The 27,181-nt window shown below is 49.7% G+C and overlaps 1 protein-coding gene across 1 annotated transcript in view; it reads right to left on the bottom strand.

Moving 5' to 3' along the window:
• MALT1 (MALT1 paracaspase) overlaps window positions 1-13,071 on the bottom strand; it is a 65,474-nt gene extending 52,403 nt beyond the window's left edge. Inside the window, exon 1 of the mRNA XM_029060447.1 lies at window positions 12,821-13,071. Coding sequence (XP_028916280.1) covers window positions 12,821-13,071 — 251 coding nt within the window. The remainder of the gene's footprint in view (window positions 1-12,820) is intronic.
• Window positions 13,072-27,181: the final 14,110 nt, after the last annotated feature.

Raw genomic sequence — 27,181 nt, 5'->3', positions numbered from 1 at the left:
TGCTCCCTCCCCAACAAGATTTTAATATGACTTGGCAAGGGAAGCAGCCTGGAATGTGCTGTCCTATCTATCCAACGCTCAATGGTATTAACAACGCTGTGTGCAGATCGCTGTACTAAGTGCTTGGGAGACTACAGAGAAGCAGCGTGGCTCAGTAGAAAGAGCATGGGCTTTGGAGTCAGGGCTCATGAGTTCGAATCCCAGATCTGCCACTGTCGGCTGTGTGACCGTGGGCAAGTCACTTAACTTCTCTGGGGCTCAGTTCCCTCACCTGTAAAATGGGGATTAAGACTGTGAGCCCCACGTGGGACAACCTGATTCCCCTATGTCTACCCCAGCGCTTAGAACAGTGCTCGGCACATAGTAAGCACTTAACAAATACCAACATTATTACAGCACAAGAGAGTTGGTAGACACAACCCCTGCTTATAATCTACTAGGAAAAACAAGCATTAAATTTCAGCTAGGGAAAATGGAAGAGTATAAGGATATGTACTAAATGCTGTGGGGCTCAGGGTGGGGTATCAAAGTGACAAAGGGGTAGAGACCCAAGTGTATAAATAGTGCAGAAGAGAGGGAGAACAGGGTGGGGAAATGGGGTGTTAGGGAAGATCACCTGAAGGTGATAAGGTTTTAACAGGGCTTTGAAGATGGGGAAGTGGTGATGGGATATGAAGGAGGATGGAATTCCAGGTCAGAGTTAAGACATGGGCCAGGGGTTGGCGGGGCCACTCCCCAAACTTCCAGTACAAGAACCTGGAATCCTTACAGTAGGACAGATGTTTGTAACTCTTGCCTCTCAGCTGTCACATCCAGCTACCTTGACCGGCACATCAAGCTTCTAGTAAGAGAATCCCGACAGAGCCAAAATTCAAGGGTGAGCCAAACAAGATTAGGGTTCAACTTGGTCTCCCATCCAACTCTGTTTAGTTTAGCGCTCCTAAGGCCTGACTGGAGGAGAACGGAAAGGAAGACGTGGGGGGAACAGGACCATATTCTGTATGGCTCAAACTCAGGCACTGAAGCCCAGTTGAGGATCCATGGTATAGTTCTTGTTTGGAACAACCGCTTCAGTCTCCTGGAGCTCCATCCCGACCTGCCTGCCACACTGACCCTTTCTGAAGGGGCTGTGTGGAGAATCTGTAATGGCTGAAAGGAGCTCCATAGCTACGGTCACTGTGGCACCGCTAAAATCAACAGCATACATAAGCAGTTAATCTGGCTCTAAGACATATTTAAACATAAGTGGAGCTTCCAACATTTTATCTAGCCTAAAACACATTTGATGCGGTGGGGCTTGGATTTCCTCATTTCCTACCATGCCCATGGAGCTGGACAAGAGCCCTCACCAACACATGGCCAGGAGGAAGCTGGGAGACCAAAACTGTGGGAGTCTCCTACAAAGGGCCCCGCTACTAAGAATGGAGTTTTCAACTAGAAGTTCTTGACCCCATTTGGCTACAAAGAGTCAAAACACTATGGAGGATGGAACTAATAATAATAATAATGTTGGTATTTGTTAAGCGCTTACTATGTGCAGAGCACTGTTCTAAGCGCTGGGGTAAACACAGGGGAATCAGGTTGTCCCACGTGGGGCTCACAGTCTTAATCCCCATTTTACAGATGAGGGAACTGAGGCACAGAGAAGTTAAGTGACTTGCCCACAGTCACACAGCTGACAAGTGGCAGAGCTGGGATTCGAACTCATGACCTCTGACTCCAAAGCCCGTGCTCTTTCCACTGCGCCACGCCGCTTCTCGTACTAGTAACTAGTGAACTAGTAACTTCACTTCCACCGTAATTATTCCTGGAAGAGAGGGGAGAGGTATTTGCCCTTCTCCTCCACAGTCGGTGCCTCTGTGATGGGTGAGAGAGGATGAAAATGTACTTGTTGCTCACTATATTGTCATTCACTAAATTTCATAATTTCAGGATGAGGGTCACCTCCAAAGCTTGAAAAAGCCAAGTTCAAAACAAACGAAGGAATACAATTTTTTCTCATAGTAAGTGGTAAAAATCAGTCAAGAAGATGTATAAAGGAGGTTTGATATGTTCATGGACAAGAGGTCAATGATGGGTTATTTAAGGGAAAGACAGGGTTGGAAAAGTTGGGGATGCTACATGGAACATCTTCCTAACCATTTGGATGGATAGCCAAGAAGGCAATACCGTTCCTCAAAAAAGCAATCAATCAATGAATTGTTGGGTGCTTACTGGTGAGCAGAGTACTGTACTAAGTCCTCGGGCGAGCACAATGCCAGTGGGCAGACACAATCATGAACCTATAAAGACCTTTCAGACCAGAAGGTGATATCCTGTTGTTACTGTCACAGATGAAATAGTAGGTTGGATGGTTAGCAGTCTGATCCAGTATCGATTGTTATGTTCTAAAGAAGGACTGCTCTTGAATAGAGGGAGTATGAGTTTAAATTACAAAGATTGGGTTATGAGACAGCATTCCCAACCACTATCGCTGGGTAAGAGAAGCTGCCCTTCATATTGTATTAGCACTCTGGCATAGAGTGGCACTGTTTGAGGTTCTGGATTGTTTTTGTAAGGCCTTTTATCTATTAGTACAGTTTAAAAGGTTTTTTGTTGGTTTTTTTCCCACTGTTCCTGGGACTCCACGGACCCTACACAAGCAGCATGACTTAATGGAAAGAGTATGGGCCCAGGAGCCCGAGGACCTGGATTCTCATTCCGGCTCCGCCACTTCCCGGCTGCGCAAGCTTGGGCAAGTCACAATTTCTCCGAGCCCCAGTTTCATCTATAAAATGGGGATTTAAATACTTGCTCTTCATCCTACTTAGACTATGAGCCCTGTGTGGGACAGGGTTATGTCCAATCTGATTATTTTGTATCATGTCTCCTAATTATGCTATGTTGTACTCTCCCAAGCGCTTAGTACAATGCTCCGAGCATAGTAAGCATTCAATAAATACCACCGATTGATTGCTTAGTACAATACTTAGTCCTGGGCTAATCAGATTGGACACAATTCCCATCCCACACTGGGGTCACAGTCTAAGTAGGAGGGATACCTAATATCCATTATTATTATTATTGCTATTATTATCATTAACAAACACCACCATTACTACAAAGCTTTGAAAGACTTATTCTTGTATATGTTGTTAATCGTCACCTAATTTTCCCCAGAATCTAGTAGATTTCTTGATATATTGTGCAACACAATGAATACAAACGGTGAAAATGTGGATACTGGTCTGTCTAGCTTTCGATGCAATTCAGCCTAGAGAAAAGGAATGTCCACTTAAGGTCTCTTCTAGCCTGATAGTTATAATTACAGATATGTACACAAGTGCTGTGGGGCTGAAAGAGGGGTGAATAAGAGTGGGAATACAAGTGCTAGGGCGAGACAGAAGGGAGTGGGAGAAGAGGAAATTAGGGCTTAGACAGGGAAGGCCTCTCGGAGAAGATGTGCTTTTAATAAGGCTTTGAAGTTGGGGAGAGTGATCGTTTGTCGGATATGAAGAGGGAGCACGTTCCGGGCCTGAGGGAGAACATGGGCCGTGAGATGGACAAGACCAAGGTACAGTGAGTAGATTAGCATTAGATGAGCGAAAAGTGTCGGCTGGGTTGTAGTAGGGAATCAGGGAGGTAAGGTGTGTTTGGCGGGCGGAGGGGTGGAGAGGGGCAGGGGAGAGAAGAAAAGTGATTGAGCGCTTTAAAGCCTACAGTAAGAAGTTTCTGTTTGATGCAGAGGGGCATATAGTTTATATGATACCATTTGAAACTAGGTTTAATGTCTTTAGCTGTCTACATTCTCAGCCAACAACCGATCAATTTTAGCGATGTGTTCTGTGTCTTAACGCCGCTGGATGAAAATTGATTCCTTCCAAATCATGGACCCATTATTTTAGGAAATGGCAAAGGAAAAGAGTACAATTATATAAAAAATTAGCTCATTTTTTGCTTTTTTCCATTTGGGGAATGAAGTTTTTGGAAGATGTCAATGTCACATTTATTGAATGCACAATGCTAATCATAAAATTTTCATTTTGAGTTTAGATAAGATTTATCATGAAAAATAGAAGCCAGAAAATATTCAAGAGATGGAAGTTTTTCAAGACTTTTGGAGTAAAAAGCAAGAGCAAATCTAACAGTTCTGATTTCTAACAGCCAATCAGTACCCTATTATGCTGATCTTAGGATACACCATCTCATTTTATCTTCCAAAATTCTCAGGGAAATGGGTGGATATATTTACCCTATTTATAGCAGGGGGAACAGAGATTCATTCACTCATTCAATCATATTTACTGAGTGCTTACTGTGAGCAAAGCACTGTACTAAGCCCTTGGGAGAGTACAACAATAAACACAGTCCCTTAGAGATGTCAGCAAACGACCAAAAGTCACACAGCAGCTGGGTCATCCAAAGTGTTTAAACAATCCACATTTTCTCCTCCTCAGTCACCTCCGATGGCTACCTTTCTGATCTACTTCTCCGTCAAAGAGAAATTCCTTATCGGCTTTAAGGGATTGACTGTGATTAGTGATTATTTAGATTGTGTCCAACCAGACTAACCTGCATCTACCCCAGAGCTTAGGACAGAGATTGACACATAGGGCTGATGTACCATAAAAAAAAACAAAACCAAACCAGGTCGATCCCTACCGCAACTCGCTGATCTCCTACTACAGCCCAACCCGTTCACTTCATTCCCCTACCGCCAACCTACTCAATGTAGCTTGATTTCATCTTTCTCGCCACCGACCCTTTGCCCGTGTCCTTCCTCTGACCTGGAACTCCCTCCCCTTTCATATCCGACAGATCACCGCTCTCCTGACCTTCAGAGCCCTACTAAAATCACATCTCCTCCAAGAGGCCTTCTCTGACTAGACCTCCATGTCTCCTATTCACCTTCCCTTCTGCACTGCCTATGTACTTGATCTGTAGCGCTTAAGCACTTGATAGTCACCCCAGCCCACAGCGCTAACGTACATATCCTTACACTCTCCCATTTCCCCCATCTGTAATTTATTTTAATGTCTGCCTCCCCCGATGGGCTCTAAGCTCCTTGTGAATAGGGATTATTAATAATAATAAATACTGATAATAATGATTATAATTTTGGTATTTCTCAAGCGCTTATAGTGTGCCAGGCACTGTTCTAAGCGTTGGGGTAGGAGCAAGCTAATTAGGTTGGACACAGTCCCTGTCCCACGTGGGGCTCACAGTCTGAATCTCCAATTTACAGATGAGAAAACTGAGGGACAGAGCAGTGAAGTGACTTGAACAAGGTCACGCTGCAGACAAGTGGCAGAGCCGGGATTAGAATCCATGACCTTCTGACTCCCAGGCCCATGCTCTATCCACTATACTGTGTCTCTACTAATTCTACTTTATTGTGTTCTTCTAAGCACTCAGTACAGCGTTCTACACAGAGTAAGCACTCGGTAAATACCGTTGATTGACAATAATTACCATTCATCGATTGACCCCCTCGACCAAACAAGCCAAGAGAAAAGGTGAATCTGTTCTTAATTACTAAAATTAATTGTCTACATGAATCAAATTAACAGGATAATTTCCAACTTTCTTTCTTTCTTTGGCTGCATTTGTCAGCACGAAGGATGCAGAGCCAGACAAACTAGAATGCATGTCTCTGGTCCAGGGAATTAAGGTGGGATACCCCAGTTAAAATAATAATAACTATTTCAATTATTATTGTGGAGGGATTTTTCATTGTATTTGTTAAGCCTTACCATGTGCCAGGCATTTGTACTAAGCGCTGGGGTAGATTCAAGATAGTCGGGCTGGACACAGTCCCCGTCCCTCAGGGGGCTCACAGGCTTAATCCCCATTTTACAGATAAGGTAACTGAGGCCCAGAGAAGTGAAGTGATTTGCCCAAGGTCACACAGCAGATGAGAAGGAGAGCCGGTATGAGAACCCAGGTTCCTCTGACTCCCAGGCCCAAGCTCTATCCACTAGACCATGCTGCTTCCCTAATATAGAGAATATAGGGAAAACTTCCCCTTGACCGAACGTGTCTCCGGATTGGTATGTGTTAAGCGCTTCCTATGTGCAGAGCACTGTTCTGAGCGCTGGGGTAGATACAGGGTCATCAGGTCGTCCCACGTGAGGCTCACAGTTAATCCCCATTGGACAGATGAGGTGACTGAGGCCCAGAGAAGTGAAGTGACTTGCCCGCAGTCACCCGGTCTTGTTCTTGTCTGTCCGTCTCCCCCGATTAGACTGTAAGCCCGTCAAACGGCAGGGACTGTCTCTATCTGTGGCCGACTTGTTCATCCCAAGCGCTTAGTACAGTGCTCTGCACATAGTAAGCGCTCAATAAATACTATTGAATGAATGAATGAAAGTGGCAGAGCCGGGATTCGAACCCATGACCTCTGACTCCCCAGCCCGGGCTCCTTCCACTGGGCCACGCTGCTTCTTCCGTGTCCACCTCAACCCTTCCAGTGTAGCCACAGATCTGAGAGCACGGCCGCTCACACGAACCCAGGCCGGGTTAGGCTCTTACTGTAGCACCGCCTCCAAACTTCCAATTAACCGATACTTTCCGCCGTAGAAGCTAACCTTGAGGTAGGGAAAGATCACTTCCCTGAATTTCCGCCATGACCTCCAATCTGGTAAACAATGAAAAGGTCCAGGAAGTCCAACACTAGACTGCCTTCCTTTCTACAATTAGGGTTTCTAAAAAAATAGATAAATGAATAATGAACCAGTTTATGCATGCAGCATACACAACTCCCTGGCTCGAAGACCTCTAGGATTAAGATCGATAACTCTTGCTCTGGCCAGGGAGCATCTCGACCAACTCTATTATATTGGACTCTCCCGAGTGCTTAGTACAGGGCTCGGCACACAGTAAGGACTCAATAAACGCAATCACTCGCACGGCATATGAGCAATAGGGAGTTTTGCTGGATTCGCTAATGGAGTCTCTGTACTATCTAGCCTAAGTTGCACTGTCAACCTCTGGGTTTAATAATAATCATTCATTCAATAGTATTTATTGAGCGCTTACTACGTGCAGAGCACCGGACTCAGCTCTCGGAAGGTACGATTCGGCAACAGATAGAGACAATAATAATGCTGATTTTTTGTTAAGCGCTTATTATGTGCAGAGCACTGTTCTGAGCGCTGGGGTAGATACAGGGTCATCAGGTTGGCCCACGGGGGGCTCACAGGCTTCATCCCCATTTCACAGATGAGGTCGCTGAGGCACCGAGAAGTGAAGTGACTCGCCCACAGTCACCCGGCTGACAAGCGGCAGAGCGGGGATTCGAACCCATGACCTCTGACTCCCAAGCCCGGGCTCTTGCCACTGAGCCACGCTGCTTCCCCTACCTCCCAGATACAACAAACAATCTCATCCTCAATCCGGGAACCTCTGTAATATACCACTTCCATTACTCATTTGCCTCACTACTCCGCCCCTGACCCTTACTTCCACCGCTTCCTTGTCCACTCGCCTCCCCTCTCTGTTGTTTGCTTGCATCCGCCCCAGCATTTAGTACAGCGCCTGGCACATAGTAAGCGCTTAACACCTATCGTCGTCGTCACGATTCTCAAATCACTCCAGTCAAAAGCTGGTTTCCCACTTGGCCAGTTCCTCTTTTTCTCTATCGTTCGGCTTCTCCCTCTCGTAAGGATTTCCACTCCTCCTCTCGTCACTCGCGTCACCCTTCAGTCACCGACATCACCACAGTCACTCATCGGTGTTTCGTCTCTCCTACACATTATGCTATTCTTCTTCTCATTACCCTTCTCCTCCGTCAGCCCGTCCGTTCTTATTTCCCCCGGCATTACGTTACCACTCTTCCGCTGGCCACTGCCGTTTCCTCTTTCCTCTTTACCGTGTTGGGCGCATAGTTAAGGGGATAAAACCACTACCCCATTATTATTATCAGTCCTTTACTTCCCTGTTTATTAAGTCGTCCAGCTCCTCTCACCGTCTCGGTCCATTCGTTTCTACATGCATTCCAACTGATCATCTTCAGTGGTATTTATTGAGCTCTCGTGTGCTGAGCCCTGTATTAAAATCATATTCTATCTATGCCAATACTCAGTATAGTGCTTGGCACAGAGTAAGTAAATAATCATTAAAAGTAGTTTTCTTACGCACTTAATGCTTAACAGAAGCATTAGGATGATCGGATTAAGGTGTTTCACACATTAAGACGATCGGATCGGACACAGACTCCGTCCCTCATGAGGCTCACAGTTTAAGCAGGAGGAAGAACTTGGAGAAGCACCGTGGTGGAGAGGAAACCACGGAAAGGAGAGGAGCCAGAGGACCTGGGTTCTCATACCGGCTCTGCCAACTGCCTGCTGTGTGACCTTGGCCACGAAACAATTTTTCTGCATCTCAGTTCCCTCATCTGTCAAATGGGAATTAGATCCCTGTTCTCCCTCCCACTTAAATTGTGAACCCCCTACGGGGCAGGGATCGTGTCTGACCTAGTTAACTTGTACGTACCCCAGCACTTGGAACAGTATTTGACACAAAGTAAGCGCTTTAAATATACCGTAAAAAACAAGTTACACCTATTACACCTATATAAAATCCTGATTTTAAAGATGAGGAAACTAAAGCACAGCAAAACTGTTGCCTGCCCAAGGTCACACAGCAGGCAAGTGGCGAAGCCGGGATTAGTCCCGTCCTCTTTCCACTAGGGCGCCCTGCTTGTTATTAGATATCGCTTGTTAATATAATCGATTGAATGGCTGTGTGCAGAACGCCGTACTAGTCCCCAAAATAAAAGGTTCAGCCCCTGTGCCCTGAGCAGTTTACAGTCCAGTGAGAATCCAAGCTGACAGGCTGTTGAAGCAATGGCCCCATTTTACAGAGGAGGCACGGAGAGGTTAGGTTGCCTTCCTAAGGGGACACGGCAGGCTGGCGGTAGCCCCGGGGGCCTCCTGACTCTTGGTCCCTCACTCCCTTCCCCCCGGGCCCCGCTGCAGGGGACAGATAATTGTCAATATGTAGGCTAAGGAATCGACGCCAAGGTGGGGACAATTTACGACACTTAGGGGTGATGGGTAGGTGGGGATAATTGACAATATGTAGGCTAAGGGATAATAATAATAACGATGGTATTTGTTCTTTCATCCATTCATCCGTTCGTATGCAGAGCACCGTACTAAGCGCTTGACAAGTACAATTCAGCAACCGACAGAGACGATCCCTGCCCTCAACCGACTCACCCGCACACTACGCGCCAGGCGCCGTTCCAAGTGCTGGGGTAGATACAAGATTAACAGGTGGTCCCGCACGGGGCTCACTGTCTCAATCCTCATTTTCCAGATGAGGTAACCGAGGCACGGCCAAGTGAAGGGGTTTGCCCAAGGTCACACAGCGGACAAGCGGCGGAACCGGGATTAGAACCCACGTCCCGTGACTCCCAGACCTGTGCTCTTTCCACTAAGCCAGACGGATCGACGGGTAGGCGGGGGTCACTGACAATACGCAGGCCAAGGGATCGACGGACAGGCGGGGATAATTACCGACAGGTGGGCTACGGGATCGGTGGGTGGGTGGGGATCATTAACGATATTTAGGCTGAGAGATCGACGGGTAGGTGGGGGATCACTGGTGATACATAGGTTAAAGGATCGACGGGTAGGCGGGGATCATTGGCAATCCACAGGCTAAGGGATCGATGGGTAGGTGGGGATAATTAACAGTATGTAGCTACGGGATCGACGGGTAGGTGGGGGATCACTGGCGATCCGTAGGCTAAGGGATCGATCGATGGGAAGGTGAGGATCATTTACAGTATGTAGGCCAAGGGATCGACGGGTAGGTGGGGATGACTGGCAACACGTAAGCCAAGGGATCGATCGATGGGTCGGTGAGGATCGTTGGCGATCCGCAGGCCAAGGGATCGACGGGTAGGCGGGGATCACTGGCAACAGACGTAAGCCAAGGGATCGATCGATGGGTAGGTGAGGATCACTGGCGATCCGTAGGCTAAGGGATCGACGGGTAGGTGGGGATCACTGGCAACACGTAAGCCAAGGGATCGATCGATGGGTAGGTGAGGATCGTTGGCGATCCGTAGGCTAAGGGATCGACGGGTAGGTGGGGATCACTGGCAACACGTAAGCCAAGGGATCGATGGATGGGTGGGTGGGGATCACTGGCTACACGTAAGCCAAGGGATCGATGGATGGGTACGTGAGGATCATTGGCGATCCGTAGGCCAAGGGATCGATCGATGGGTAGGCGGGGATCATTGGCAATGCATAAGCCAAGGGATCGATCGATGGGTAGGTGGGGATCACCGGCAACGCGTAAACCAAGGGATCGATCGATCGATGGGTCGGTGAGGATCGTTGGCAATCCGTAGGCTAAGGGGTCGACGGGTAGGTGGGGATCACCGGCAACACGTAAGCCAAGGGATCGATCGATGGGCAGGTGAGGACCGTTGGCGATCCGTAGGCCAAGGGATCGATGGGTAGGCGGGGATCGTCGGCAACACACGTAAACCAAGGGATCGATCGATGATGGGTAGGTGAGGATCATTTACAGCACGTAGGCCAAGGGTGCCAAGCCCGGGCTCTATCCATCGAGCCACACTGCTTCACTACGACAGAGGGACGCGGAGGGGGGAGGGCAGGTGACCGGGGCCCGTGTCTTCCTGAGGCCCGCCATCATTCATTCATTCAACAGTATTTGGAGAAGTAGCGCGGCTCCGTGGAAAGAGCCCGGGCTCGGGAGTCACAGGTCGTGGGTTCTAATCCCCCCTCTGCCACTTGTCTGCTGAGTGACCTTGCGCAAGTCACTCAACTTCTCTGTGCCTCAGTTCCCTCATCTGTAAAAAAAGGGGATTAAAAAATGTGAGCCCCACGGGGGGATAATCTGATGACCCCGTGTCTACCCGCGGCGCTTAGGACAGGGCTCGGCACCTAGTAGGCGCTTAACAAATACCATCGTTATTATTGAGTGCTTACTAGGTGCAGAGCACTGTACTAAGCGCTTGGAATGGAAAATTGGGCAACAGAGAGAGCCGATCCCTACCCAACGACGGGCGCACGGTCTAAACGGGGGGAGGCGGACGGCAAAGCGAAAGAGAACAAAACAAAACAACATCATCGAGAGACATAATAACGACAGTAACGATGGCATCTGTTAAGCGCTTACTATGCGCAGAGCACTGTTCTAAGCGCTGGGAGGGCTTCAAGGTGATGAGGTTGTCCCACGTGGGGCTGACAGCCTTCATCCCCATTTTACAGATGAGGTAACAGAGGCCCAGTGAAGTGACTTGCCCATTCATTCATTCAGTAGTACTTACTGAGCGCTTACGACGTGCAGAGCACTGGACTAAACGCTCGGAATGGACAATCGGGCGACAGAGACCGTCCCTGCCCAGTGACGGGCTCACAGTCTCAACGGCGGGAGGTGGGGGGGGGGGGGAAGGACAGCAGAGCAAAGGAGAAGAAAAAGAAGACAACAAGCCACAGAACAGACGGGCGGCGGTGCGGGATTAGAACCCAGGACCTGCGACTCCCCAGCCCTGGCTCTTCAGAAGCACACCCCGTAAAGACAATAAATAGGGCAATAAAGAGTACAGAGAAAGGAGCGCAGTGTGGAAGGGAGGGGAAGGGGGAGAAGAGGGAAGGGGGGCCTCAGTCTGGGCAGGCCTCCTGGAGGAGGCGCTAATCATAATAATGTTGGCATTCGTTAAGCGCTTACTAGGTGCAGAGCACTGTGCTAAGCGCTGGGGGAGATTGACAGAGTCACCAGGGGGTCCCCCGTGGGGCTCGCAGCCTCCAGCCCCGTTTTCCAGACGAGCTCACCGAGGCCCGTGAGAAGTGAGTTTAGACCGGGAGCCCGTCGAAGGGCAGGGAGCGTCTCTAGCTGTTACCGATTTGTCCATTCCAAGCGCGTAGCACAGCGCTCCGCACATAGTAAGCGCTCAGTAAATGCTACTGAACGAATGAATGAGTCGCCCAGGGTCACCCGGCTTGATAGGCGGCAGAGGCGGGATCGGAGGCAGCGCGGCTCCGTGGGAAGGGCCTCGGGCCGGGGAGTCCGAGCTCGTGGGTTCGAATCCCGGATCTGCCGCTTGTCAGCTGTGGGACTGCGGGCGAGTCACATCGCTTCTCCGGGCCTCAGTGACCTCATCTGTCAAATGGGGATGAAGACTGTGAGCCTCACGTGGGACAACCTGATGCCCCTGGATCTTCCCCAGTGCTCAGAACGGTGCTCCGCGCAGAGTAAGTGCTTAACGAATACCAACGTGATTATTACTCCACTTCTCTGTGCCTCAGTTCCTTCATCTGTCAAATGGGGATGAAGACGGTGAGCCCCACGGGGGACATCCTGATCATCCTGAATCTCCCCCAGCGCTTAGAGCGGTGCTCGGCACCTAGTGAGCGCTTAACAGATACCAACATCATTACTGTTATTATTACTTCGCTTCTCCGTCCCTCAGTGCCCTCATCTGTCAAATGGGGATGAAGACGGTGAGCCTCGCGTGGGACAACCCGATGCCCCTGGATCTCCCCCAGCGCTTAGAACAGCGCTCGGCACCTAGTGAGCGCTTAACAGATGCCAACACCATTACTGTTATTACTTCGCTTCCCCGGGCCTCAGTGACCTCATCTGTCAAATGGGGCTGAAGCCCGGGCGCTTCAGGCGGGCCCGGGCTCATCGGCAGCGCTCGGCACACGGAGGAAGCGTTTCCGCGGGCCTCGGTCGACCTTCCTCCGGGAAACGGGGGGGCCGCAGCGGGCGAGGCCGGCGCGGCGTCGGAAAGCCCCCGCCGGGGCGTCCGTCGCGACGGGAGGGCGGGGGGGGGGGAAAGGGGGCCGGCCCTCACCTGAGCCTGCAGCGTCCGCGGTGGGCCACCCTCTCGGCCAGCTGGCGCCAGCCCCGGCCCTCCGCCGCCCGGTCGAGGGAGCGGCCCAGGCGCCGCAGCAGCGGCTCCCGCAGCCGGTGGAGGGGCAGCGCGCCCGCCGGGGGACAGGACGGGGCCGGGGAAGGGGCCGGGGAAGAGGACGGGGCCGAGGACGGGGAGGACGAGGAGGAGGGCGGCGGCGGCGGCGGCGAGGACCCCCACGGCCACGACATGCTGCCTCCCTCCCGCCCGCCCGCCGCGACGACGACACCCACACCTTCCGCCGCCGCCGCCGCCCCACACACCCACGCCGCCCCGGGGGGAGGGGGAAGGGGCGGGGCCGGGGCGGGGAGCGGAGCGGGGATTGGCCCGGAGAGAGAGGGGGCGGGGTCGAGGGGGGAGAGGGGGCGGGGATTGGCCCGGAGGGAGAGGGGGCGGGGTCGAGGGGGGAGAGGGGGCGGGGATTGGCCCGGAGGGAGAGGGGGCGGGGTCGAGGGGGGAGAGGGGGCGGGGATTGGCCCGGAGGGAGAGGGGGCGGGGTCGAGGGGGGAGAGGGAGCGGGGATTGGCCCGGAGGGAGAGGGGGCGGGGTCGAGGGGGGAGAGGGAGCGGGGATTGGCCCGGAGGGAGAGGGGGCGGGGTCGAGGGGGGAGAGGGGGCGGGGATTGGCCCGAAGGGAGAGGGGGCGGGGTCCAGGGAGGGGGAGGGAGCGGGGATAGGGCCGGAGGGGGGAAGGGGGCGGGGCCCAGGAGGGGGAGGGAGCGGGTTGGGGCCGGAGCGGGAAGGGGCGGGGCCGAGGAGGGGGAGGGAGCGGGTTGGGGCCGGAGCGGGAAGGGGCGGGGCCGAGGAGGGGGAGGGAGCGGGGATAGGCTCGGCGGAGGGAAGGGGGCGGGGCCAGGACGGAGGGGGGAGGGGAGAAGGGGCGGGGCCGGGGCGGGGAAGAGGCGGGGATAGGTCCGAAGGGGGGAGGGGGCGGGGTCAGAGGAGGAGGGGGCGGGGCCAAGGAGCGGGAGGGAGCGGGGAGAGGCTCCGAGGCGGGAAGGGGGCGGGGCCAAGGCGGGGGAGGGAGCGGGGATAGGCCCGGAGGGGGAAGGGGGCGGGGCCAGGACGGGGATCGGAGCGGGGATAGGCTCGGCGGCGGGAAGGGGGCGGGGTCAGAACGGAGAGGCGGGGGCCGGGGGCGGGGCCGGGGGAGGGGCGGGGCGAAGCGGAGCGAGGGCGAGAGGGGCCGGAGAGAAGTAGAAAAAGCGACGGCATCTGTTAAGCGCTTACTCTGCGCCAAGCACTGTTCTAAGCGCTGGGGAGGATACAGGGCGATCGGGTGGTCCCACCTGGGCCGCTCAGTCTTCATCCCCATTTTACAGATACTAATGTTGGTATGTGTGAAGCGCCTCCTATGTGCCGAGCGCTGATCTAAGCGCTGGGGGGATACCGGGTCATCGGGTGGTCCCCCGTGGGGCTCACCGTCTTCATCCCCATTTGACAGAGGAGGGAACTGAGGCCCAGAGAAGTGAAGTGACTCGCCCACGGCCACGCAGCTGACAGGTGGCGGAGCGGGGATTCGAACCCATGACCTCTGACTCCCAACCCCGGGCTCGAGCCCCGCTGCTGCTCCAGTAAACTTCTCTGGGCCTCAGTGACCTCCTCTGTCAAATGGGGATGAAGACGGTGAGCCTCACGGGGGACCACCCGATGACCCCGTATCTCCCCCAGCGCTTAGAGCAGCGCTCTGCACCTAGGAAGCGCTTAACAAATCCCATCCTCCTGTATCATTATCCTCTGGGCCTCAGTTCCCTCCTCTGTCAAATGGGGATGAAGACTGAGAGCCCCACATGGGACCACCTGATCACCCCGTATCTCCCCCAGCGCTTAGCACAGTGCTCTGCCCCTAGGAAGCGCTTAACAAATCCCATTAGACTGTAAGCCCGTCAAACGGCAGGGACTGTCTCTATCTGTTGCCCACTTGTCCCTTCCCAGCGCTTAGTCCAGTGCTCCGCACCGAGTAAGCGCTCAATAAATACTACCGAATGAAGGAAGAACGCTGGGGAAGCAGCGTGGCTCAGTGGCAGGAGCCCGGCCTTGGGAGTCAGAGGTCATGGGTTCGAATCCCGGCTCTGCCCCTTGTCAGCTGGGTGACTGTCGCTTCACTTCTCTGGGCCTCAGGGACCTCAGCTGGAAAATGGGGATGAAGACTGGGAGCCCCACGTGGGACCACCTGACTCCCCTGGGTCTCCCCCAGCGCTTAGAACAGTGCTCGGCACATAGTAAGCGCTTAACAAATACCAATATTGTTATTATTATTATTATTATAAAATGGGGATGAAGACTGGGAGCCCCACGTGGGACCACCTGATTCCCCTGGGTCTCCCCCCCCCAGCGCTTAGAACAGTGCTCTGCCCATAAGAAGCGCTTAACAAATACCAAGGTTATTATTATTAATGAATGAATGAACAGGCCGGGAGGGGGCGTGGCGATGGTCGTGACGTAAAGGCGGGGCTGATGACGTCATGCGGAAAGACCCGGGGCTTGGCCCCATCCAAAGCCACCCCGGAGGACGGGGAGCGGCGGCCTCCTCCCACTCGTTCATTCATGCATGCAAGCATTCGCTCCTGATCATCATAAATAAAATAAATGAATAAATGGCGGCACTGGTTAGGTGTCTACTATGTGCAGCGCGCTGTTCTAAGCGCTGGGGGGGGGGGGAATCCAAGGTGCACAGGGGGGTCCCCCCGTGGGGCTCCCAGTTTCTTTTAATCCCCCTTGGACACATGAGGGACCTGAGGCCCAGAGAAGTGCAGTGACTTCGCCCAAGGTCACACAGCTGACGGGGTTGGTGTTTGTTAAGCGCTTACTTCGTGCAGGGCGCCGCTCTCAGCGCTGGGGGAGGTACAGGGGAGTGAGGTGGTCCCCCGGGAGGCTCACCGGCTTCATCCCCATTTTACAGAGGAGGGAACCGAGGCGCAGAGAAGTGAAGTGACTCCGTCACCCAGCTGACAAGGGGCGGAGGCGGGATCCATCCATCCATCCGCTCATTCGTTCATTCGCTCATTCATTCGCTCATCCATCTGCTCATTCATTCATTCATTCATTCATGCATGCATGCATGCATTCGCTCATCCATCCATCCATCCATCCATCCATCCATCCATCCATCCATCCATCCATCCATCCATCCATCCATCCATCCATCCATCCATCCATCCACTCATTCTTTCATCGATCCTCTCATTCATTCATTCATTCATTCATTCATTTGTACATTCATACCTTCATTTGCTCATCCATCCCTTCATTCGCTCATCCATTCATTCATTCATTCGCTCATTTATTCATTCATTCATTCATTCGCTCATTCATCCCTTCATTTGCTCATCCATCCATCCATCTGCTCATTCATTCATTCATTCATTCATTCATTCATTCGCTCATTCATCCCTTCATTTGCTCATCCATCTGCTCATTCATTCATTCATTCATTCATTCATTCATTCATTCATTCATTCGCTCATTTATCCCTTCATTTGCTCATCCATCCATTCATTCACTCATCCATTCATTCATTCATTCGCTCATTTATTCATTCATTCATTCGCTCATTCATTCGCTCCTCCATCCACTCATTCATTCATTCGCTCATCCATCCATCCATCTGCTCATTCATTCATTCATCCGCTCATTAATCCATCCATCCGCTCATTCATCCATCCATCCATCCACTCATTCATTCATTCGCTCATTCATTAATTTGTTCATCCACCCACTCATTCATTCGCTCATTTATTCGCTCATTCATTCATTCGCTTGCTCATTCATTCCCCATCCACCCACTCATTCATTCATTCATTCATTCATTCATTCATCACGCATTCATCCTTTCGCTCATCGCGGCTTGGTGGAAAAAGCCTGGGCTTGGGACTCAGAGGTCATGAGTACGAATCCCAGATCTGCCACTTGTCAGCTGTGTGACTGTGGGCAAGTCACTTCACTTTGCTGTGCCTCAGTTACTTCATCTGTAAAATGGGGATTAAGACTGTGAGCCTTATGTGTGACAACCTGATGACCCTGTATTTCCCTCAGCACTTAGAACAGTGCTCTGCACATAGTAAGCACTTAACAAGTACCAACATTATTATTATTATTATCATTCGCTCATTCATTCATTCATTTGCTCATTAGTTCATTCGCTCATCCATCCATCCATCCATCCGTCCATCCATCCGCTCATCCATCAGCTCCTCCATTCATTCATTCATCCATTCATTCATTCACCATTCATTCGCTCATTCATCCATTCATTTGCTCATTCATTCATCAGTCCATCCATCCATCCATCCATCCATCCATCCATCCATCCATCCATCCATCCATCCATCCATCCATTCACTCCCTTCCTTCCTTCCTTCCTTCCTTCCTTCCTTCCTTCCTTCCTTCCTTCCTTCCTTCCTTCCTTCCTTCCTTCCTTCCTTCCTTCCTTCCTCCTTTTAAGGTTGATATTTGTTAAGCACTTACTATGTGCCAAGCACTGTTCTAAGCACTGGGGTAGATACAAGGTAATCAGGTTGTCCCACATAGGGCTCAGAGTCTTCATCCCCATTTTACAGATGAGGTCACTGAGGCACAGAGAAGTAAAGTGAATTGCCCAAGGTCACACAGCTGACAAGCGGCGGAGCCAGGATTAGAACCCACGGCCTCTGACTCCCAAGCCCTGGCTTCTGCCACTAAGCCACGCTGCTTCTCTAAAACATGAAGCATTTAAACATGAACATTTAAACGTGAAGCAGCGTGGCTCAGTGGAAAGAGCCCGGGCTTGGGAGTCAGAGGCCGTGGGTTCTAATCCCCGCTCCGCTTGCTTGTCAGCTATGTGATGTTGGCCAAGCCACTTAACTTCGCTCTGCCTCAGTTTAGCTCATCTGTAAAATAGGCATTAAGACTGTGAGCCCCACGTGGGACAACCTGATCACCTTGTATCCTCCCCAGTGCTTAGAACAGTGCTTGGCACATAGTAAGCGCTGCTTAAATGCCATCATTATATTATTCTCTGTGCCTCAGTTACCCCATCTGTAAAATGGGGATTAAGACAGTGAGCCCCATGTGGAACAACCTGATGACCTTGCATCTACTCCAGCGCTTAGAACAGCGCTTGGCACATAGGAAGCATTTAACAAATACCACCATTATTCAAACCTATTTATCGAGCGCTGACTGTGGGCAGAGCGCTGTACTAAGCGCTTGGGAGAGTCCGGTGGAACAATAAACAGATAGAGGCGCAAGAGCCTCAGGGGCAGAGTCGCATCAGCCCAATGAGCACCTGAGGCAGAAGGGGGTCATTTTGAGATCATGAAGGAGCGAAGCCGACCACCCCTCTGACGTCGTCTGTCTACTGGTTTTGTTGTGCTTTGCTGTCTGTCTCCCCCCTTCTAGACCGTGAACCCGGGGCTGGGTAGGAATTGTCTCTACCTGCTACCGAATTGTACTTTCCAAGCGCTTAGTACAGTGCTCCGCACACAGTAAGCGCTCAATAAATACGATTGAATGCATGAATGACTACCATTACGTTGAATAGAGTTTCCAGATGTTTTCGTCTGGTTCAAATCTCTACACACCAAGTTTCGCCCTCTAATACTGGGACCCTTAATACTACTACTACCAGTAATTGTGGTATTTGTTAAGCGCTTCGTTCATTCATTCAATAGCATTTATTGAGCGCTTACTATGTGCAGAGCACTGGACTAAGCGCTTGGAATGAACAAGCCGGCAACAGATAGAGACAGTCCCTGCCCTTTGACGGGCTTACGGTCTAATCGGGGGAGACGGACAGACGAGAACAATGGCAATAAAATTAACGACCTTATTCAGGTCCGACTGATTTTTTTAATGGTATTTTTTACTCTGTGCCAGGCACTGTACTAAGCGCTGGGGTGGATACAAGCAAATCGTGCTGGACACGGGCCCTGTCCCACGTGAGGCTCACAGTCTCCATCCCCATTTTACAAATGAGGGTACCGAAGCACAGAGAAGTTAAGCGACTTCCCCAAGGTCGCACAGCAGACATGTGGCAGAAATGGGATTAGAACCCATGACCTCCTGACTCGCAGGCCCGTGCTCTATCCACTCTGCCATGCTGTATCTTCTTGGGCCAGGGTCATTTGCACGGGTGAAATTTGGTATTCTACTTCTTGGGATGCCTTTGCCGGTGGCACCGTAGTTCTGCTGCCTGAAATGATTAAATCTAATCTTTCTCAGAGGTCCCCGGTTCTAGTCCGGCTCCGCCACTTGCCTGCCGTGTGACCTTGGGTAAGTCACTTCACTGCTCTGGGTCTCAGTTACCTCATCTGTAAAATGGGGATTAAAAGTGTGTGCCCCACGTGGGACAGGGACCGTAGCCAACCTGATGAACTTGTATCTACCTCAGTGCTTAGAACAGTGCCTGGCATATAGTAAGCACTGTCACTTCACTTCTCTGTGCCTCAGTTTCCTCTTCTGTAAAAAGGGGATGAAGACTGTGAGCTCTACGTGGGACAACTTGATTCCGTTGTATCTACCCCAGTGCTTAGAGCAGTACTTGGCACATGGTAAGCGCTTAACAAATACCAACATTATTATTATTATTATTGCCATTATTATTATTATTACAAGCAGAACAAAGGGGTGAACTGGACCTGCTGTGAGCACCTTCCAGCCCTGTGCCACAGCCATGATTCCATCCACCCCATTCATCGGCGCTTAGAACAGCGCTTGGCACATAGTAAGCGCTTAACACGTACCATTATTATTATGATTATTATTTGACTCATTCATTCATTCAATAGTATTTATTGAGCGCTTACTATGTGCAGAGCACCGGACTAAGCGCTTGGAATGGACAAATCGGTAACAGATAGAGACAGTCCCTGCCCCTCGACGGGCTCACGGTCTAATCGGGGGAGACGGACGGACAAGAACAATGGCGATAAATAGAATCGAGGGGAAGAACATCTCATTTAAAGCAATAGCAAATAAATAGAATCAGGGTGATGTACATCTCATTAACAAAATAAGAGACTCACAGAGAAGGGCCGTCAGCAAAAAAGGTCCCTGAGCTAGAGTAGCTCCATAAGAACTCTACTCCTAATTTTCCATTAAAAGATGTGAGTGTAGTCTAGTTCGCAGACAGCACGGTTGAGATTCGGGGAACTCTGGGATCCATTTGGGTTTTACCGTCAACCTGCCATTTGCCCTGGGGGATATTACTTAATCTTTCTGGGCCTTGGAGTTTTTTTACTTATAAAGTGGAATACAGTATTAGATGACACCACCCTCCACCCAACCACCGCCACCAACCCCCCCCCCCCCCCACATCACAGGGATATGGTACGAATTAATAACCAGCGGTGAAAACTCAGTAGGGCTCCCAATGGCTATGTGGCTATCACCATTTCTGTGTTTTCCTGTCAGGTAGAGAAACAACATGGCCCAGTGGGTAGACCGTGGGCCCGGGAGTCAGAAGGACCTGGCTTCTAATCCTGGCTCTACACTTGTCTGCTGGGTGACCTCAGACAAGTCACTTAACTTCTCTGTGCCTCTGTTACCTCATCTGTAAAACGGGGCTTAAGATTGTGAGCCCCACGTGGGACAGGGATTGGGTCCCACTTGATTTTCTTGTACTCATTCATTCAATAGTATTTACTGAGCGCTTACTACGCGCAGAGCACTGGACTAAGCGCTTGGAATGGACAGATCGGCCACAGGTAGAGACAATCCCTGCCCGATGACGGGCTTACGGTCTAATCGGGGGAGACGGACGGACAAAAACAATAGCAATAAATAGAATCAAGGCAATAAATAGAATCAAGATTGTGCTGACCCCAGTGGTTAGTACAGTGTCTGGCACATAGTAAGCACTTAACAAATACCACAATTGTTATTATTAGGTATATTGAAAGGATAAATATTCATTCATTCATATTTATTGAGCGCTTACTGTGTGCAGAGCACTGAACTAAGCCCTCGGGAAGTACAGTTCAGCAACAAATAGAGACAATCCCTGCCCACAGCGGGCTCACGGTCTAGAAGCGGGGAGAAAGACATCAAAAGAAGTAAACAGGCCCTTTCAGGGTCCCACCTGGAGAGTTTCCACTCTTCTACCAGTCTTGACTGTGGGAGGGAGAATCAAGCTGAGGCAGACCCATTCCAGTCCTAGCTTGACCAGTGGCTAGCGAGTGGAATCTGCTACAGGTCAAGACTCCCCTGTGCGGGGCAGAAGCAGCAGAGGAGAAAGTTGAAGGCGGAGACTCAAGTTTACTGCGCGGAAGGAGGCGATGGTACACCACTTCCGTGTCTTTACCAAGAAAACTCTGTGGATCCACTACCAGAACGATTGCAGGTGGAGAGGGGGCCGCTCCGGGAGAGACGTTTCCATGGTGTCGCTATGGGTCGGAGACGACTCGACAGCCTAAGACAAGACAGAGACGCAGCGTGGCTCGGTGGAAAGAGCCCGGGCTTAGGAGTCAGAGGTCATGGGTTCGAATCCCGGCTCGGCCTCCTGTCAGCTGTGTGACTTTGGGCAAATCACTTGACTTCTCGGTGCCTCAGTTACCTCATCTGGAAAATGGGGATGAAGACTGTGAGCCTCACGTGGGACAACCTGATTACCCTGTATCTACCCCAGCGCTTAGATCAGTGCTCGGCACCTAGTGAGCGCTTAACAAACACCAACATTGTTATTATGAAGACAAGAATAAATAACTGGAGGTGAAAGAAAGTTCCCTTAGATCTCCTAACAGCTATGAGGGCAGCACAAATCAATCAATCAATCATACTTTTTGAGTGCTTATTGTGTGCAGAACACTGTTTTAAGAACTTGGGAGCGTACAATACAACAGAGTTGATGAACCTGTTCCCTGGCCACTGCAAGTTCACAGTCGAGAGATGGAGATATCAAGCTCCCCCATCTCCACTCATATCTCCATCCTTTTCCAGCTCACTCCCAGTGGCGAGAAGGCTGTCATGAGGAATACAAGGGAAATGGAAGGCCATAATGTCTGCTCCCCTTCCCCTTCCCAACAAGGATTCCTGAAAGACAACTCCCTTGGCAGCAGTATTCCTCAAAGACTGTGCTGCTCCTGAGCCTGAAGTCATTCAGAGTCAGGCCTCAGTATCCCGGGAGCCACGTTGATTCATTCATTCATTCATTCAATAGTATTTATTGAGCGCTTACTATGTGCAGAGCACTGTACTAAGCGCTTGGAATGTACAAATCGGTAACAGAGAGAGACAGTCCTTTGACAGGCTTACAGTCTAATCGGGGGACACAGACAGACAAGAACAATGGCAATAAATAGAATCGAGGGGAAGAACATCTCATTAAAACAATAGCAAATAAATAGAATCAAGGTGATGTACATCTCATTAACAAAATAAATAGGGTTCCAGATGTCAAAAGATCACCAGTCATCCTTCAAGTCATTAGTGGTATATAAAAAAGTACATCACTATAATGATGCATTTATATTATACCCTACCCTTTTTAAAAGTGTTTTTCCCATATTTATCAATCTCTATTTACTGAGCATCTCTTGTGTGCCTAGAACCAAACTTAGTGCTTGGGAACATAGAATACATGAAAAGCCAGTGCCCTTAAAGAGCTTAATGTGAATCAGAAAGATATAAATGATTTACAGAAAGAGTAAGAAGAGGGCTACAATTAGAATATCTTCTAACTGGGGGTATCCCTCAAATAATAATAATAATAATGATGGTATTTGTTAAGCGCTTACTATCTGCCAAGCACAGTTCTAAGCACAGGGGTAGATACAAGGTAATCAGGTTGTCCCACGTGGGGCTCACAGTCTTAAACCCCATTTTACAGATGAGCTCACTGAGGCACAGAGAAGTGACTTCCCCAAGGTCACACACCAGATAAATTGTGAATCCGGGATTAGAACCCATGACCTCTGACTCCCAAGCTCTTTCCACTAAACCACACTGCTTCTGTCTGGATGGGTTTCCTTTCTCTTCTAGCTTTGCTCATTCAGTAGAGAGCTCTCCTGATACCATGGTTTCAGTTATCATTTCTTTGCAGTTTTTATTGTATTTTGTGGTGTTTGTTAAGTACATACTGTGTACCGGGCATCGCATTAATAATATGAATTATGGTACTTGTTAAGTGCTTATTTTGTGCCAAGCACTGTTCTAAGCACAGGGGTAGATATAAAGATAATTAGGTTGGACATCTAGGTGCTGGAGTAGGGAAAATATATTTAGTTGGCCACTGTCCCTATCCCACATGGGACTCACATTCTTAATCCCCATATTACAGATGAAGGAACTGAGGCACAGAGAAGTTAAGTGACTTGCCCAAGATCACACATCAGACAAATAGTGGACCTGGGATTAGAACCCTGGTCTTCCGACTCTCAAGCCCACGGTCTTTCCACTAGGCCACGCTGCTTTTCTTGATTTCCAGATTTTGCTCGTTTGAAGCCTGCTTGACTTCATCTGCTCAGCAATCCCCCATGTCTACTTGCCTCCAGGACATCTCCACGGGGATGCCACCCCAGCCTTTCAACGACTCAGCTTCCCTCCCAAACCGGCTACTCCTAGCTTGCCCTTTACTGTCGACACCGTCACCACCCACTCTGTCTCAGAAACCCGTAACTTTGGAATTATTTCTGACTCTTCACTGTCTTTCACTTCTCACATTCAATCCGTCCCTAAATTTTGCTGATTTTTATTCCACCGTGTTAACTGGTTCCGCCCCTTCCTCGTCACCCCAGAGGCCACTTCCGTGATCTAGGCGATCATCCTAACCGGACTAGACTACTGTAGCAGACTTCTCACTGGTCTCCCCGCTTCGCTAACCCCTACTTTACTAGGTTGCCCAGACGGTTTTTCCAAAATGCATTCAGCACATTTCTCTCCATTCCACTAATTACCTCTTCCACTCTGAATCAAGTGGAGATTTTTGACCACTGAATTCAAAATAACTCCATCAGCTCTCTCCTTCTTTCTCATCAGCTCTCTTTTCTCTGGATGAAATCTCTCATCGGGAACAAGAGATGAGAGTTTGGGTCTTGAAACTTTATAAGCATTATAACCCAGAATTCATGTGTCAGAGAAGCAGAGCGGTCTAGTGGAACGATCGATGATCTGGGATTCAGAGGAGCTCAGTCCTAATCCCTGCTCTGCCACTTTCCTGGTTAGACTATTATAGAGAGTCTGCTATGGATAGACTGTTTTCCAAGTGTTCTATACAAATCACGTTATGAAAGAGCTGACTGTATCTGACAATATGTGGATATACTAACATCAAATAACATTTATTGGGCACCAACTGGATACACGACTCTATACCGGGAGCTAGAAGTTACACATAACAAAAAAACCCACGAACTCTGTTTTTGGAATGCTTCACTATTTAATGGGATTATATAAAATGTAACCAAAGTCTGTGAAACAATCACAGTTATTTATTTATATATTCTCCCATTCTTTCACACCTATGTATCTATTCATCCACTTTTTTGCAATCAACAAGCCAGGTGGTGCGTTCTAACCCTGGTTCTCCCACTTCTCTGCTGTGTGACCTTGGGCAAGTTACTTCACTTCTCTGTGCCTCAGTTCCCTCATCTGTAAATGGGGATTGAGACTGTGAGCTCCACATGGTACAACCTGATTACCTTATATTTACTCCAGTGCTTAGAACAGTGCTAGGCACATAGTAAGCGCTTAACAAATACCATCATTATTATTACGTTCTCCCAAATTTTCCTCTTTTCTTGAGGTTCTCTCTCTCTCTATATATACATCTATTTTTTTGGATGGTATCTGCTTCTAAGACTGTCTTCCAGAATCCCTATCACCTGTCGTATATGTCTCTTTCTTCCCCTATCTCTCACTAGAGGTTCTTTCTTTTTCTCTGATTATGTCTCTGTAGGTGCATTCCATCCCTTCTGATAACTTTCTTACCTGCTGCTCACCCAGCTCTGAACAGTTTCAAAGATGACATCGGAAGCCTGGAGGTACCCTGATTTTTCTCTTCCCCGTTAAGAGAGGAGGCTCAGGGACATTGTCGCAAGATTTTGGGAATCAGGCAGGTAGCAACAGTTGGGAAGAGCCGAGTCTTGGAAAAACCAAGCACCTATCCCAGAGAGTGTTGGGTTATTGTGAATCAGCACGGAACAAGGGATAGATCACAGGCCTGGAAGTCAGAAAGCCATGGGTTCTAATCCCAGCTCTTCCACTTAGCTGCTGTGTGACCTTGGGGAAGTCACTTCACTTCTCTGTGCCTCGGTTACCTCATCTGTAAAATGGGGATCGAGACTGTGAGCCTCACGTGGGACAGGGACTGTGTCCAATCCAGTTTTCTTGTATCCACCCCAGTGCTTAGTACAGTGCCTGGCACATAGTAAGTGCTTAACAAATACCATAATTATATTTTTAGCCCAGCTCTGCCACTCGTCAGCTGTGTGACTCTGGGCTAGTCACTTCACTTCTCTGTGCCTCAGTTCCCTCAACTGTAAAATGGGGATTAAGACTGTGAGCCTCAAGTGGGACAATCTGATTACCCTGTATCTCTCCCAGTGCTTAAAACAGTGCTCTGCACATAGTAAGCGCTTAACAAATACCAACATTATTATTATAATTTTTATTATTCTTGGCAAGGGCAGACAAGGGGCATGCTGGACACCAGCCAGGAGAAGAAGGCAGGTGGCATGCTGGATACCAGCCAGGAGAAGACCCAGAACACTGTACTCACCAGGTCTTTCCCCATGTCCCTCACTTCAACTCTATTTGGGACACCTGGGGACAAAGCTAAGGGAGAGGAATTGGCAGGAGGGGTAGAATGATGCGCTCTCACTTCCTCTTCCTCAGTGTGTCCATCTTTATGCCTGTTACTGTGGGTCTATTACTGTCGTTCTGTTTCTGTGTGTGTGTGTGTGTGTGTGTGTGTGTGTGTGTATGCACCTGTGTAATCTATTTTTCTGGCAGCCTCTACTTTCCTTTTCTGCCTCCTCCAAGACACATGTCTGAACCTGCTGTCTACAGGTCCCACATCACTGGAGGAGTATGGTCCACTTGGCTGGGGAGAATATCTGGTCACTGCAAAAATTCATCATGTTTGCATTCACAAAGACGCTTTTAAGAGCTTAGAATTGTCCAAACTTCAAAAATTCCACCTCTCACCCTAGTCTCTGGCTCTGGACTTGAAAATAGAACAGTGACTTAGAAAATGAAACTTGATGTTAGGTTTCCTTGTTTCACTGCTAATTCTTCCAGGGATTTGTTGGATAACCTTAGCCAAACTATTTGCATTCTCTGGATTTTCTCAGTTTTGAAATAAGGGCTATCATACTCCTCTGCCCCATACCAAGTTGAATAAAAATGAGTGAGTTGAAAAGCAGGGTGGTCTAGTGGATAGAGCTCGGTCCTGGGAGTCAGAAGGACGAGGGTTCTAATTCCACTTGGCCACTTGTCTGCTGTGTGTGACCTTGGGCAAGGCAAGATCAGAGTCCACCCTGATTAGTTTGAATCTCCCCCTGTGCTTTGTATAGTACCTGGAATATAGTAAGTGCTTAACAAAGATCATTTTTAAAAAGTGTTCCCGCTCACAAAAGGACTTACAAGTCTTGAATTTCAAGGATATGCCTCCATTCCTGGTATTATTACCTTTGTATTCATTTTGAGGCTGGAAATGTTCGTTTCCATCCTTAAAATAAAGAACACTAATTCAAATCTGCTTTTCTTCTCTTTCTGGTGGACCTGATTCCGAAAACTAGTATTTCCATAATAAATGTTTCATCTCACCATGCTGTATTTCCTCTCTCTGTGGCCTGCCACTTGGGAGGGGATTTCCTGAGACGGTGTGTTGATAGTTTTTTTTCCCCCCTGATGTTTTGCATTGTTCTGTGTGAAATAGCACATTTGCCCTAGTGGTTCATGCTTTCACGGGCGTCTAAAATAGTGAACCGAACATCTACTCATCAAGTGCCACAGTGGGCCCTAGAGACCAGGGAGGGGAAATGGCAGAGTATTTTTAAAAAGGGGAAATTAAGGCCCAGCATGAAAAGCCTCATTTCAAGTCACATTATGAAGTGGTGTAAACAGAGCTGGAGAATCCAACGGGCCATGCTGCTGCCTCGGGATGCCTACAGAATCCACTTAGGGGTACTCTGTGATTCAGTTCGGGACAGGTAGCCCTGAGGGAAGGCAATCTGTTGGGTTCCTGTTCAGTTACCTAATCCCCAGAACCTCAGATAAAGTGAAGGGGTTCTGCTGTTTTCTCTGGTCTCTGGAGTGAACTGAAACTACCTCCCACTTTATCTTCAGCAGACCACTGCTTTCCCCGTCTTTAAAGCCCTCCTGA

The sequence above is a fragment of the Ornithorhynchus anatinus genome, chromosome 3 (genome assembly GCF_004115215.2).
Source record: "Ornithorhynchus anatinus isolate Pmale09 chromosome 3, mOrnAna1.pri.v4, whole genome shotgun sequence".
NCBI classification, from domain to species: domain Eukaryota; kingdom Metazoa; phylum Chordata; class Mammalia; order Monotremata; family Ornithorhynchidae; genus Ornithorhynchus; species Ornithorhynchus anatinus.
Note: the sequence above shows the minus strand (reverse complement) of the source record. Positions and strands in the feature narration are given on the sequence as shown.